Raw genomic sequence first — 13,833 nt, forward strand, 5'->3', positions numbered from 1 at the left:
AGAAGTGGCGAGCGCTCCGGAGCTTCCGCGGGCCCTGCACCGGGCACAGCCGACCCCGGGAATTTTTTCCAGATGTTTGGGGGAATCCGAGGCTTTCCAAGAGGGCTGGTGATGCTTCCGCTTCCTTGGCCTTGCGGCTTGCAGGAATGTGCAGGAAAGCTGGAGCGCGGAGCCCCTGATTTCTTTAACCTTTCCTGCCCCTCCTTGCCATCCCCAATGCCAATTTCACTGGATCTTAAAAGAAAAATAAGCGTGGCTCTTCCCTGTCGCCCAGAACTCCAGCCTTGCTCTGCAAACCCGAGCTGATTTTATTTTTCCCTTGCTCTTTTTGATCCAGCAGCTGCTGGTTTCCTGCAATACCAAGTAGGTAAAACATGAGAAGCACCTTGGGATGGGAGGGAGGTACAAATACATGAAATATTGCAGTGAGGCAGTCTACCAGAGCAGCTGTTTACCTAGATGCTGGGTAAAAATATTTAGCAAATACATACATATTTTAGTAAATATGTATATACATGTGTGTACATATATATATATATTATTTCTTTAGTGCCATTTGCAGTCATTTCTCTTTGACTTTATTGACTATCATATATATCTTTTTATCCTCATATTTTTAATATAAAAATGTTTTATATTTCTATCTTTAAAGTCAATGTGAACAAACCTGTTTTTTCCAGATGTTGTGATTTGGCTGTGCTTTTAGTCTTGTGGCCTAGGCAGAAGCATACGCTAAATCCCGGGTTTGAAGTGCAGTGCTTGTTTTATCACTTTTTTAATCATTATTATTTAAAATGGAAACAAACTGTCGGTGGGCAAACGCTGTTGAATGAATTTGTTCATTTGTTCAGTGTTGAGGGAATTGCTCAGCAGCAAGCAGGGCGGTAGGACATCTGCTTCTTCATCCCCCCCAAACAGATGAGGAGAGCTGATTTCTGCGGCAGCTCCGACGCACACTGAAACCCAGGTTTTGTTTTTTCCCAGAGCAGGTGCAGGCTCGGGCCATAGAAATTTCTCAGTTATACTCTAACTTTACTTTTTAAAACGTTTTATGTCAGTGCCCAGCCAGGCAAAACCAAACTCCCTAACATTTCTGTTTTTCACGGACGGCTAAGACTTTATCCCCCGGCAAAGTCTCCTCTCTGGGCTGGCTGCTGTAAATCCTCCGGGCCCTGGCGAAAGCCACAGTTGCTAGCTCATTTTACTTAATTTGTGATGCTGGCAAGATTTGTGCTGCAGCCCAGGGCTCTTGACTCAACTCTCCTAAATCAGAGCATTGACACATTACAGTAAAGAAAGACCAGCACAGAAAACCTGACAATAAAGCCTCAAAAAGAGGTATTTAAGAAGGATGCTATTCTAAAAAGCTTTAAAAAGTGTTGGCATTCCATTATAGTTTCTGTGTTTGCTTCTTTAAAATTACCTGTTCATTAAAAAGTTGTGTGTTTTTTTTAATCCACTGTCGTCATAAGTGGTTTGTATCCCATCTTCCATTCCAGAACCTTAGGGCACTCAATATCCTTCCTCCAAAACCCTCCTGGACAAAATGTCATGCGTTTTTACAGGTGGATAAACACGAAAACGGGGTAAAGTGGAAGAATGTCATCTCCACAGGAATGTTAACCAGCCTGAATGTAATGATGTAATTACAACCAGTATAAATGTGCCCATATTACTCCAGTGGGGAAGTGCTTATTCCAAGCTAAGAATCCCCTTTTCCTGCCTAGATAAGTCCATTTTGGAAGTGAGAAAGTGTATCCAAACGGATAAAGTGCTTGACTGCAGTTCGGGAGATCAGAGGTTCTCAAACTTGCCATGGATTTTCTGGGAGATCTCAAGTGATTTTTCTCCTTCCGCTGTGCCATAGCATCACACGTGTAAGACTAAAGAGGGTGGTGTATGTGGAAAAAATATCTATATTATATTATGATTAAACAAGGAACAGAGCAGCTATACAGGTGATGTCTACAGGGCATTGAAGCAGATGGTGTCTGATGTCCACACTAGGTGTGTTTCATGGTTTATTTTCAGCTGTCTCATAGCCTGGAAGTGGAGTGTTCCCATATACTCACAACTGAAAACCTCATTATGTAGCAAGTTCTTAAGACACTACGAGGATCTGGTAGGATCCTTTCTCATTGGTTTAACGTTGCCCTGCAGTAGGGGAATCTGTCATTTGTAATGACGTTTGGTGAACATGGAGGCCTCACTTTTCTTTGAAGCAGACCAGAAAGAAGCTATTAGGTGGCCAGTTACCTTTTATGAACATTTACTTGCTCTGATGCTTGTTTCTGTAAAATTCGTTTTTTGATGATCCTAATTTTTTTAATGATGTTGTTTGTTACAGAAGAGGAAGAGGAGCAGGTACCTACAGATGGAGGTACCTCCGCAGAAGCCATGCAGGTGCCACTCGAAGAGGAGGGAGATCTGGAAGAGGATGAGGCAATTAATGATGAGAACTACCTGAGCAAGAGACCGTTAGAAAGTCCTGATGCTGAGGAATTTCCACCTGTGAAACGACCCAAAGTAGCTGTTTCTAAAGGGGACACCTTGGACGGGGCCTTGGAGCCACGTGAGCCTCTCAGTTCAATAAATACTCAAAAAGTGCCACCAATGCTTTCGCCTGTTCACGTTCAGGATAGTACAGATTTAGCCCCTCCTTCACCAGAACCACCAATGTTGGCTCCCATTGCAAAATCGCAGCTGCCAACCCCCAAAACATCAGAGACAAAACCGTTTACACCCAAAACAAAGTCCAAAACAAGTTCTCCAGGACAGAAGACAAAATCACCCAAAACTACTCCCTCGCCAGTGGTTAGTGGAAGTCCCATACGTTCACCAAAAACTGGATCCAAAGAAAAAAAGTCACCAGGCCGCGCCAAGAGCCCCAAAAGTCCGAAAAGTCCAAAGGCTCCTACTCATGTTCCTCAAGCGCCTGTCAAACCTGAAACGCCGAGTAGAACCCCTCTGGCTGCATTAAGTGACAAAATAGGAAAGGAAAACATTCAAGTGAAACAGGCGCAGACACCACCAGAGCCTGTCGCCAAGCCAAGCATTGAAAACCAGCCCAAGAAAGTAGCAGTGATGGACAAGACGATTGATGATTCGATTGACGCTGTGATTGCTCGTGCCTGTGCAGAACGGGAGCCTGATCCCTTTGAGTTTTCCTCTGGTTCTGAATCAGAAGGGGAAATTTTTACCAGTCCTAAAAGACTTTCTATATCCGAGACTACAACTCCTAAACCGTCTGTTTCTGCCAATAGTTCGAGTAAGGCAGGATCAACACCAGTACCTCCTTCAGGTGGGACTTCAAGTTCAGACATTTCATGGACAATGGATGACTCAATTGATGAGGTCATTCGAAAAGCAAACATGGGGACACCTTCTAATCCACCTACCAACTTCACTTATTTCTCTTCTCCTTCTGCCTCACCTCCAACTCCAGAACCTCTTCTCAAAGTCTATGAGGAGAAAACCAAGATGGCTTCATCGGTAGAAGTGAAAAAGAAACTGAAAAAAGAGCTGAGAACAAAAATGAAGAAGAAGGAAAAACAAAAGGAAAAAGACAAAGAGAAAAGCAAGGATAAAAGCAAAGAGAAGGAGAAAAGCAAGGAGAAGGAAAAAGAGAAGGAAGGAAACAAGGAAGGGAAATTTCAATGGAAGGAACTTCTTAAAGATGATGATCTTGATCCCTATAAATTCAAACTAAAGGACTTTGAGGATGCTGACACAAAAGTTAAGTTGAAAGATGGCAACACCAAAAAAGAGAGGGAGAAACATAAAGATAAAAAGAAAGAGAAGGAGAAAGGCAAAAAAGACAAGGATAAGAAAGACAAGGAGAAACTTAAAGATAAAGGTAAAGAAGATAAGATAAAGGCTCCATCAGCACCTCTTGTGTTACCTCCCAAAGAAATGTCTTTGCCCTTGTTCAGCACACCAACTGCCATGAGGCTGCCCAGCATGTTACCTTCCTTGTCGCCAATGCTCCCTGAAAAATTGTTTGAGGACAAAGAGAAACCAAAAGAAAAGAAGAAAGACAAAAAAGAGAAGAAGAAAAAGAAGGAAAGGGAGAAAGACAAAGAAAAGGAAAAGAAGGAGAAGGAAAAGGAGAGGAAGGAGAGAGAAAAGAAAGAGAAAGAAAAAGAGAAACACAAACACGAAAAGGTAAGTTGTTTTAAATGAGCTGAGAGGGCTTTTTAGTTTGAAAAATGCACGTGGATTCCTGTACTGACTCCTAAGTGTTATTTAAAAGCTTTTAAAAAGTCCATGATTAAAGTGGGGCTTTCTGTTGATCTGTTTTTGGGGATTTTTTTTTTAGTAACAGCTTAGAGGGAAAGGTCCATCAGGTATTGGCCTACCTCTTTGAGTAATGAAGCAGTGTCATCTTTGTGAATTTCAAATGTGGGGTTGTCTTAGCTTGAGGATTTTGTTTTGTTTTCATTTTTAACCTGACATTTCTGATCTTCCACAACTCACTTTTCACACACAAAAAAAGCTGATCCTTAGACTCAACAACACACTTTGAACAAATGTATTAATGCTGCAGTACACTGGTTTTGTTCTGCAGATTTGCACAGATTTACACCATCAACCAGATACCTTTCGTGTAAACTTTAATTTTTGTTTCCAATAATCTTGTAAAAAGTCCGTAGAGGTCTTTAAACTACCAACTGTGTGTAAACGAGAAGTGAGATATTGGCTTCAGTCATTATTTGTTATTATTTTAAGGCAGAAAAGAAGTATTCCAAGCTCACCAGTTATCTCAGATTTTCAACACAGCTACTGGATCCACTGTTAGTAAGGCCACAGCCTTGTTGCTCCAATCTGTTTGAAATTGTTTTCAAACTGCAGCCTACATTCATGGTCTAAATGATCAATGTGCCCTTTCATTTTGAGCATTTAGCTTCGGAGTGAGAGGTGAGACCTAGTTTTCAAATGGGTTGAGCTCCTTCAGCTCCTGTAGCTCTTGCTGATTTACATCAGTCAAAGGCAATTTCTTCTTTCCAATATCACCTAATCTTGAGAGTGTATTTAATATATAAGAAATGGAACCAGCATATTTGCACCTTATCAGATTAGAAATCCCATTAGAAACTGCTCCCCTAATTCAGGGTTTGCACTAATTCTTTGTCACTTCTCTTTATGATATGCATTAAATTGTTTAAAAAAAAATAGAGAAGAAGAAAAGAGATTGCCTTTATATGTGATAACCTTGGATACAGGATTTCCTAAATCTGTATTCTTAGCATTAGGAAGCACTACTTAAATTCCAGCTTTGCCAAGATGCTCTTTATGTCCTGCTTTGAGTGTAGTAGTTAATACAAGCTCAGACTTGGGATTTTCCTCACTTTCCCTTTTTACCACGGCACGAGACTGCATCCTGCTGTGCTGCCTGCTCAAAATGCACCTAACCACTGGCTTCAAAACTTAAAATATTCTTTAAGTTGGTTTGTTCTTCCAATGCAGAATCTACATGATCTGGAGAACGCTGTGGATGAACTGGTGACCAAGGGGGTCAGGGTCTATCTGCCCATGTTAATTAAATGTCTGGGCTTTAGGCTGCAGCAACACTGTGTCTGTGTCTCTCTCCTCCCCTCATGCCCAAAACGTTTTGTCAGTATTTTGCTGAGAATTTCTGCAGAGATTTCTTTTAAACGAGCGCATAAAATAGAGACAATAAGCTGCTTGTCTTTTGTACGTTCGATTTTGTGTATCTGTGAATCTCTGTATCTAATTTCCTTTAGAGCAATGTAAGAGACGCACAAACAAATATGAACAGTTAAAGCTTCAGTGTAGCCTGAACATATAATATATATTAGGGAAGGAGTTCAACAGCAATAAAAACTTGGAGAAATTAAATTGACAAAGCTGCCCATTACCTTGGCAAAATGTCCCTGTCAAAAGATAAACTTTAAAGCTAGAATGCATGAAAGAGTCCCCAGATAGAATTAAAATTTAAACTGATTCTTGATAGATAAGCTTTTTTTAAATCCACCTCTTTGCTGCAAGTCAGGATTTTAAAAATAAATTTCGCCTTTAAATCTCTTGAGCGATTTTCATTTTTTGCAAGGCCGCACTGCTGGTGTCCTGGAAAAATGGAGAGTTAGAGCTTTATCAGTTGGTGCCCTGAGGTATGTGGCAAAGAAGCTAAATCCTTGAAGATTAGCAAAAAAAATGCAGCACATGGCAATAAGGGGCTTATATGACTACTAGTATTAGTTCAGGTGAAAGAAGTATTGCTTATACATAAAACTGGACAAATCCACTGACAATGTATTTTTAGTTAGCTACAAAGGAGTCTTATATTGCTGGACTTTACCTCTTTGGTGATTTGGGAAGCTTAGTAATCCACTGTAAATGCTCTTCTGCTGGCCCCAATTCCCAGTATTACTCCAGAATGCCGCTCTTTCATATTAACCCCTAAAAGTCCCTGTTTCCCTAATTTAGCTTGTAGATCACACAATGACTTACTTAGCTGACGGTTGTGCGGTAAGAGCCAACGACGGAGTCGCCGTTCGGGTGTTTAACCTCCACGACAGGCCCGTTTCGGAGACCTGAGAACAACCATGAAGATGAGTTCAGAGTCTCCCTATAGTTTCAGCTATGGGTATCTCTTATAAAGTACCAAATTTGTTACATGGCGTGGTCGTTAGCATATTTTAAAGTGCTAACTCGATGTAAAAAACAGTGGTAACATTTCAAGTTTTGAATATAGTGATATAGTCGGATAACTATATATATATTTATATATAGTTAAGCATCCTGTTGCAGAATTAAGCTCATTATAGTGTTTTTCCTATCCGTGTCCCAAAGGAAGCTGCCCTTACCCATGAATCAAAATCTTATCACTGTGTCAGCCTTCCTGCAACTTGTCTTTAGCCCATGGTTAAAGAGGCCTCCAAAGACCTACACTTAGCATATGAGGTTAAGCTCCTCAACCTTGCTTCCTGCACAGGCTTTCTCCACCCGTGCAGAAGACCGAGCTATCCAGGACACAACTGTGAGTGACCCTCTTGTGTCAAAAAATAAGATTTAGGTTTGTTGTGGAGCCCAGATTTCTTCTCCCAGCAGACTGTGATTTTACTCTCTACCCATAAAGAAGTCATCTGTATACTGTCCTGCCAAATGAGGCCACCAGCACTGCTGAGAACACCTTGGTGGCATTGTAATGAAAGGAGCAGTGTTGTGGGTGCCTTCCGGTGCTGTATGCTGGCAGTTAAGCAGCAGTCCTTGTCCTAGGAAGTTTTATACTTTAAACAGATACTATAAAAAAGGAGAAACATGCAGGAAGAGGTGAGATGACCTGTGCAGAGCCTCCTGTACCCAAGGTTCAATTTCATATCTCTATCCAGTGAACAACACTACAGTTTAAGACACCTGGAAAGCAGTTAAGAGAGATACTGATGGCAAGTGGGAGTGAAATCGTTCCAGGCATTAGGAGCTCCAGAGGAAGGAAAAATTTGCAGCACTTCAGAGAAATGGTATTAAAAAATGTGTAATATCAACAGAAGAGCAGAGCGAGTCCTGTGAATTAGGACTAAAAGCATGTGTATGGAGAGCTTTACTGATTAACTGTATCAGACCAGAAATTTTACTCAGATTGCAGATCTTCTTTCAGAGGAATAGGTATCTCCTAGTGTACAGCTCAGATTCTTTGGACACAATGCATGGCAAAGGTTTTTTTTCGTTACCCATCCAAAATGGTAATGGTAAACTACTTATTATATGCATGTTATTTTTGCCTCTTTAAACTCCTGGAGCAGATTCAGCTAATTTTGATTCAAGGGGGTCACAGTGCATTTGTGTGATAAATCTGGGAAATAATTACTTGAATTTAAACCTCAGCAAAAAATGTGCAAACACAGGTGAGCACCTGTCGAGTTTGAGTACTAATGACAAAGCACTTTATGTCGTCATTTAGAAACATACTTAACTTTTTTTTCTATATCTAGACAAAAATGAGATTGATAAGACTTGATTAAAAAAAAGTGTACAAGTGAATGCAAATACAGTGAAATGTCATGTTGCCTTTTTAGTGTAGAATTCATATTTTTTGTTTCATATGGCTGGGAACTCCCAACAAACTGTGCCAGTATGTGCTGCAGCGTGAGTGAACAGTGATCGAGTTTGTCATCAGGCTGTCTCATTAAGCCAGGATACTCTTTGGTTAACTGTGTAAATGCTTTCATGTAATTAACTAATTTTGGAAGTGCACTTGGAGTCTTTGATTGGTGAATGTGTTCCTCTGTGCAGATAAAGGTGGAACCAGTTGTTCCAGCTCCATCCCCGGTTATTCCTCGGCTGACGTTAAGAGTGGGTGCAGGCCAAGACAAGATGTAAGTACGAATCCATCAGCAAGGTATATGCTTTCCACAGTTCGTCAGCTACTGCATACTTATTTTCAGTGAGAAATACTTAAAAATCGAGCACAAATAATATTCATACAGCTATGAGATCTCTTGAGCATTCTCATGAAAACTCAGACCAGTAGAAACCTGTTAGGGAATTTGCATTTTGTATTTTATTCTTCAAGTAGGACCCATCATCTTCTGTCCATCCTACCATGTTGGCACTTGTGCCCTTCTAGAGATGCCATCTAGACGAGCGTGCTGCCTGCAGTGCATTTAGTGAAGCTAATGGACAGTTATCCACAGCGTAACCTGCAGCTAAGTTTCATAATACTCCTCGACAAACAGTTGTTTTATGCTCTAAAGCATAACAGCTGAAATGCCTTTATATGCATCTCTTTTATTGTAACTGCTGATGATTATTCATTAATGTACTTAACACATTTTAAATCTGTTTGTTCATTAGCTCGCTAATTATTGGGTGCTGTTGTACAAATAATTGTTACTTTGTACTGCGTGAGCATTAAGTAGGATGATCCTGTCCTAAGATCAGGCAGCGTAAACAGGTGGCTAGAGGAGCTGGGGAAACCGTGCGTCACTGCCTTTTCTTAGGCTACTCCTGGATTATATACAAAAGTTGCCTTTTAATCAGGTTTTTCAAGATGTTTTTTAATTGCACAGAGCAGGCTTTCATGTCTGATGGTAAACTTGAGCACCGAGTAAGATATTTCTTTTGTGTTTATTGAATTAAATATCCTAATGTTGTTGCATCTCTTTTACAGCTATTCTAAGTTAAATCTCCTAATCACTGCTTTATAAGTTAAATTGTATTTTCAGCAATTACTCTTTTTTTCTCTGCACTACTCTTCCCCAGGACGTAACTGAGAGTCATATTGGTTTGAAATTGCTACAAGAATTAAGACATTTTTGGCTTTCTGTTTGACCCCTCAAAAAACTGTCAGGGTCTTTAGTGTTCTCACCATGCTCTTCAACCTCTTTTGCTTTCTCCTTTTCACATAATTTATGCTCGATTTAGAATTTTTGTGCATTGTGTTGCTCTATGAACCCTCCTGGGCTCTCCGAACCGTTGTCACTCCTGCTGGACATGATTCCAAGTGCTCACAGGGCAGGACATCCCTTTAAGCCTACAATTCTAGTTGCCTTACATAAAAGATAAGGCGACTTTTAAACTTCTTTTCAGGTATTGTATAAAGAATTATGAAGGAAAAAATAATGGCCACATTTTCAAGTCAGAACTTCTAAATTGAAACATTGGAGCCATATTTTGGCATCTCAAATCTGACATTGCATTGCCTCTTGTCTCACCCTGGTCTCCCCAACACCCACACACATTTCGTAAAGGGCCTTCAGACTCCATCTCCTTGTTGCATATCCCAGAAGTATCTCGTTTTTTCATTTTCCCGTTCAAGCATTGCGATAATTATGAAAAGGACAAGCATGGCATTGAGACAAAGCACTGCATACCCTCTGCATGGGTTTCCCTGCATGTGTGTAACCCACATTATGTAACCCACCCAGTGCCTTTGGTACAGGTTTGGACCATTGAAGCAATGCCATAAGCCTTTGATACCTGGATTTTAAGTTACTAGTTCAAAGACTATGTAAGCTCATCAACCTTTTAAGTATCTCTTAAGAAGCTGGGACAAAAGCTGTGCTTTTGTCATGTGTTATGTTAAGGAAGATATAAACCCATGCTGCATTGAGGATGATGAAGTCCTTCCTATATCTTGGTTTTCATGTGGAAATGCTGTGCTTTGATTAGCTGGTTTGGGCTAGCATGAGATTATTTAAACTACAAAAATAGTTGTAGTAGTTAAACTACAAAAAGTTGTGAGAAAAATGTTTTGTGACTGACAGAAATTAATGAGTAAAAGAATACATGGAATATTGAATTATTTTAATTTCCTGCATTAAGGGGAAGGGCTCTTTGGAGGGTTTGGAAGCTACTAAAATACCTGTACAGTTGGAAGTTAGCCGTTTTGGGACACTGTATAAAGCATAGAACTACTTACAGATATTGATGAGGCCACAGAATATTTCAGGTACATGAAGATAAAGTATCAGTTGGTAGAAGTTCAGATCACAGCAGAAATACAGCATGATGGAGGTTTACTCAATGCAGAGGTCCTGGGGAAAATAGCTTTGCTCTATAGCAAACACTTTATTCCCCATCAGTTTGTTCCTCAGCTTCTCTGTTTGGACCAACCTCCAACACACAAATCACTGCCAATTTTTGCAGGGAATTCTACTTATTTTTTGTTTCTGTGAATACAACTGAATATTGGTTCCCAATTCAAAGCAGTCTCTGTATTTCAGCTTGTCCAATGTCTAAGTATTCTTACAACACACACAGCTTCAGAAGATCCCGCTATTAATAATATTGGGTTAATGGACATGAAAATGTAGCTGTTGCTGAAAGGGAGGAGAATAATATTGGAAAAACTATTGTATTTCAGTTTTTTTGTGAGTATTTTAACTACACTGGAAAACAGGCAGAAAGTAGATTATAATCAAAGCATTTCCATCTTAGTTGTAAACAATTACAGCAATACTTGCATGGATGCCACATTAGAAGAAATTTACTGGATTCCATTCTAATGCAATTAGAGCTAATTTTGTTCTTTAAATGAATAAAAGGTCAGCTAGTAAATCTAGTTTATCTCAAGTCCAGGCTTCAATAAATTGTTTTATTTAATTTGTTGTAAAAGATCTTATCCTTAATGGGCCTAGCTCTTATTAGTTTGCCTGGGTTCTAAAATATTTATGACCACCTTTTTAGATATGATTTGAATGATATGTCAGGAGGGTTTTTCACTGTTTTTTCCCCCTCCAGTGTTATCAAGGTATAAGATTGCTAACTGAGTTAGCAAAGGAAGGCACTAGAGATGTTATCTTTTTTTCTTCTTGTTTTTTGAACAGCTGCATAGACTTTTTAAATCATATGCAAACCATGAGCAGAATTTAACTTCAGAACTTCTTAACCAGCTTAACTTCTATTCAATTGTTTCTTGATTTCTTTTCATCTGGTTAGTTTTCCTAAACGTCATCATGTTTCATATACCTAAGGTTTATAAAAACATATCTGCTGCTGAGGCATTGGCGTTCTGGCTACTAATGCACTTCAGCAAAAATAAGTGCTGTAATTTTTTCGATACTTGTGTAATTTTTTTTCTATATTTAAATACATTTTTAAGAAAAAAGTGCATGACTTCAGACACAAATGCCAGACCATGGAACGGAGTATCACTCGCTGGTCGTTGCTTCAGTGCTTCTGTGCCTCGGAAGCAGGATAGAGGCGTCTGTGAAATCAGGTCTCTAAACTTTATCTTAAAACGTCAGGATTTTGCTCCAGACTTACTGCATTGTATCGCAGCTCTGCCATCAGTAGGGAGCCTGGAAGCCAGACGTGAGCGGAGGACAGATAGGTATTTTAAGTGTTTGGCTTGTAAATCTGACCTGCCACTCTGATGAATTTGCCTCTTGTCTTAGGTATTTTTAAAGTGAGCTATGTGTGACTATCCCAAAAGAAACAGATTGGCAGATTGCACATACATCTGCATATATGTATTCTCTAAAAATGCATATTAAGTAACCTATGGATTTTAAAATCAAATCCTAAAAGGATTAAAGGATAGAATTTTTTTCTTATCCAGATATTTCATTAGCTTCACTAATGTTTTTTACCACTTGCTGGAAAATTACCAGTGCAGGGGCCTGGCTTTTGTTCTCCTGGAGGCTCACTCTGCTGCGTGATGTCCCCATCACAAAAGCCACCGGCAACGGAGACCAAATTACTCTGTGAGCACTGGATGCAATCTGTCTGGGTAGTATTGGTGCCCTTGAAGCATATTTTGGGAGTAGGAGGAGAGGAGAACTTGTCCCATCATCTCCTGTGTCATTACGCTGAATTTCTGGGATCATGCAAGAAAATTCCATGGTGGTAAGATGCACATCAGGCATCTTTTTATAACCTGGCAAAATGGCACGTGTTTAACAGAGGGAAAGCCCAAAGGGAAAAGCAGCCTGAGAAAACACCTGACTCTGAAGGCAGCCCTACCTGAAACACAGCTGGACTCCTGGAGGTGTTTATTTTCCATAAATCAGATGCATTTGCTCATTATTGCTACTTGTTCACGAATTCGTTATTTTAGGTGCAACCACAGCTATGCAACAGAATTCCAATAGAAGTTAGGTTTCTTTTCTTCATACTTTCTGAAATTCTATAAAACTTTATAATCTATCCTGCAGCCTACAGAGTACCACTAAGTTTATTATAGGGTAATGTTCTCCAAAAGTGGATACCTAAAATATGAATATTCAACTTTCAATAGGTCAGTTTTCCAAGGCTTGAGCTGTAAACACTCAGGAAATAATTTTTTCTCGGGAAAACTACACACTCAATATCAGAATTTTGAAAGGCGAGGAAGCCAAGGAGGAAAGAGGAAAAAGGTAGCAGCAAATCTGTGGAGACATTTGTTGTTGATTTGGTTAAAGACAAGAAATTATGGGAGGCAAGGGCTGTGTTGGCGTCTGTTGAGCCCACTGGGGAGCTATAGTTGCTGCTTTAATATGAATATGTATTATTTGATAAGTGCCCAAACCCTCCGGGAATTGTGGGGAGGGGGGAAATAAAGAAAAAAGCTAGATATGTAAGATAGGACATTGCTCTTAGCTTCAATTAAACTTGAATTTTGCCCTCTGTATTTTTCAAGAACGCATCTCATTTTTATGGCAACACCTCTGGTGGAAACTCATGGACTTTTTTGTCTGTTTGTTTGTTTTAATAGAGGATTGTTTGCTCAAGGATAAAAAAAGTTTGAAGAAACTTTTGAACTTAGGGTGCTATTTAGTGGCGAGTGGATTCAGACTTTGATAATTTTGATACCGTCTTAATGGCATTTGCCCACAGCAGCTGAATAATGGTGTTCATTAAGCGGCTGGGTAGGCACAGGCAAAGTTTGCCTCCAGCCTTGACTCTCCGTGTGGCTAGGGAGGAGCAGGGTTGGCTTTTTATTGACTTGTCAAGCCATAGGTTGGCATCACCGGCCAGGTAGCTCGTGACCCATTCCATTTATTTCACTGTTTCGTGGTGGGGAAACAGGTAAAGGGATCCTGCTGGAAACCCCTCCTTCTGCATGTTTTTTAATGAATAAGAGCAGTGTTTGTAGCAGTTAAGGCACCGTGACCGAGTCCTGGTGAAGACGTAACACAAGCGGCGTGGGGCTGTTGTGGGACACAGCTGTGGGCAGTGTTGGTTACCCCACAAGATGTTGCTTATTCAACAGGAAGCTCTGGAGGAGAACTTATTGCAGAATTAAATAGGAGGTGGGGGGGAAAAAAGTGATACTTGGGGGAAAAAAATGTAGAAGGATAAACCACTGTTTGGGAAAATTAAATAATAGAGTCTGGGCAGCAAAGGTCTGTGTTTATTGGAGCTCTAATGGGTTTCCCAATTATTTTAGAG

General features: G+C 40.0%; 1 protein-coding gene across 1 annotated transcript in view; it reads left to right on the forward strand.

Annotated features, from left to right (window-relative positions):
- Positions 1–13,833, forward strand: part of TAF3 (TATA-box binding protein associated factor 3) — a 98,643-nt gene that overhangs the window by 71,613 nt on the left and 13,197 nt on the right. Inside the window, exons 3-4 of the mRNA XM_088523976.1 lie at positions 2,348–4,164; positions 8,254–8,336. Coding sequence (XP_088380102.1) covers positions 2,348–4,164; positions 8,254–8,336 — 1,900 coding nt within the window. The remainder of the gene's footprint in view (positions 1–2,347; positions 4,165–8,253; positions 8,337–13,833) is intronic.

Source organism: Tinamus guttatus, unplaced genomic scaffold (assembly GCF_059628265.1).
Source record: "Tinamus guttatus ecotype Peru unplaced genomic scaffold, ASM5962826v1 Tinamus_guttatus_pri_ptg000201l, whole genome shotgun sequence".
In the NCBI taxonomy this organism is placed as follows: domain Eukaryota; kingdom Metazoa; phylum Chordata; class Aves; order Tinamiformes; family Tinamidae; genus Tinamus; species Tinamus guttatus.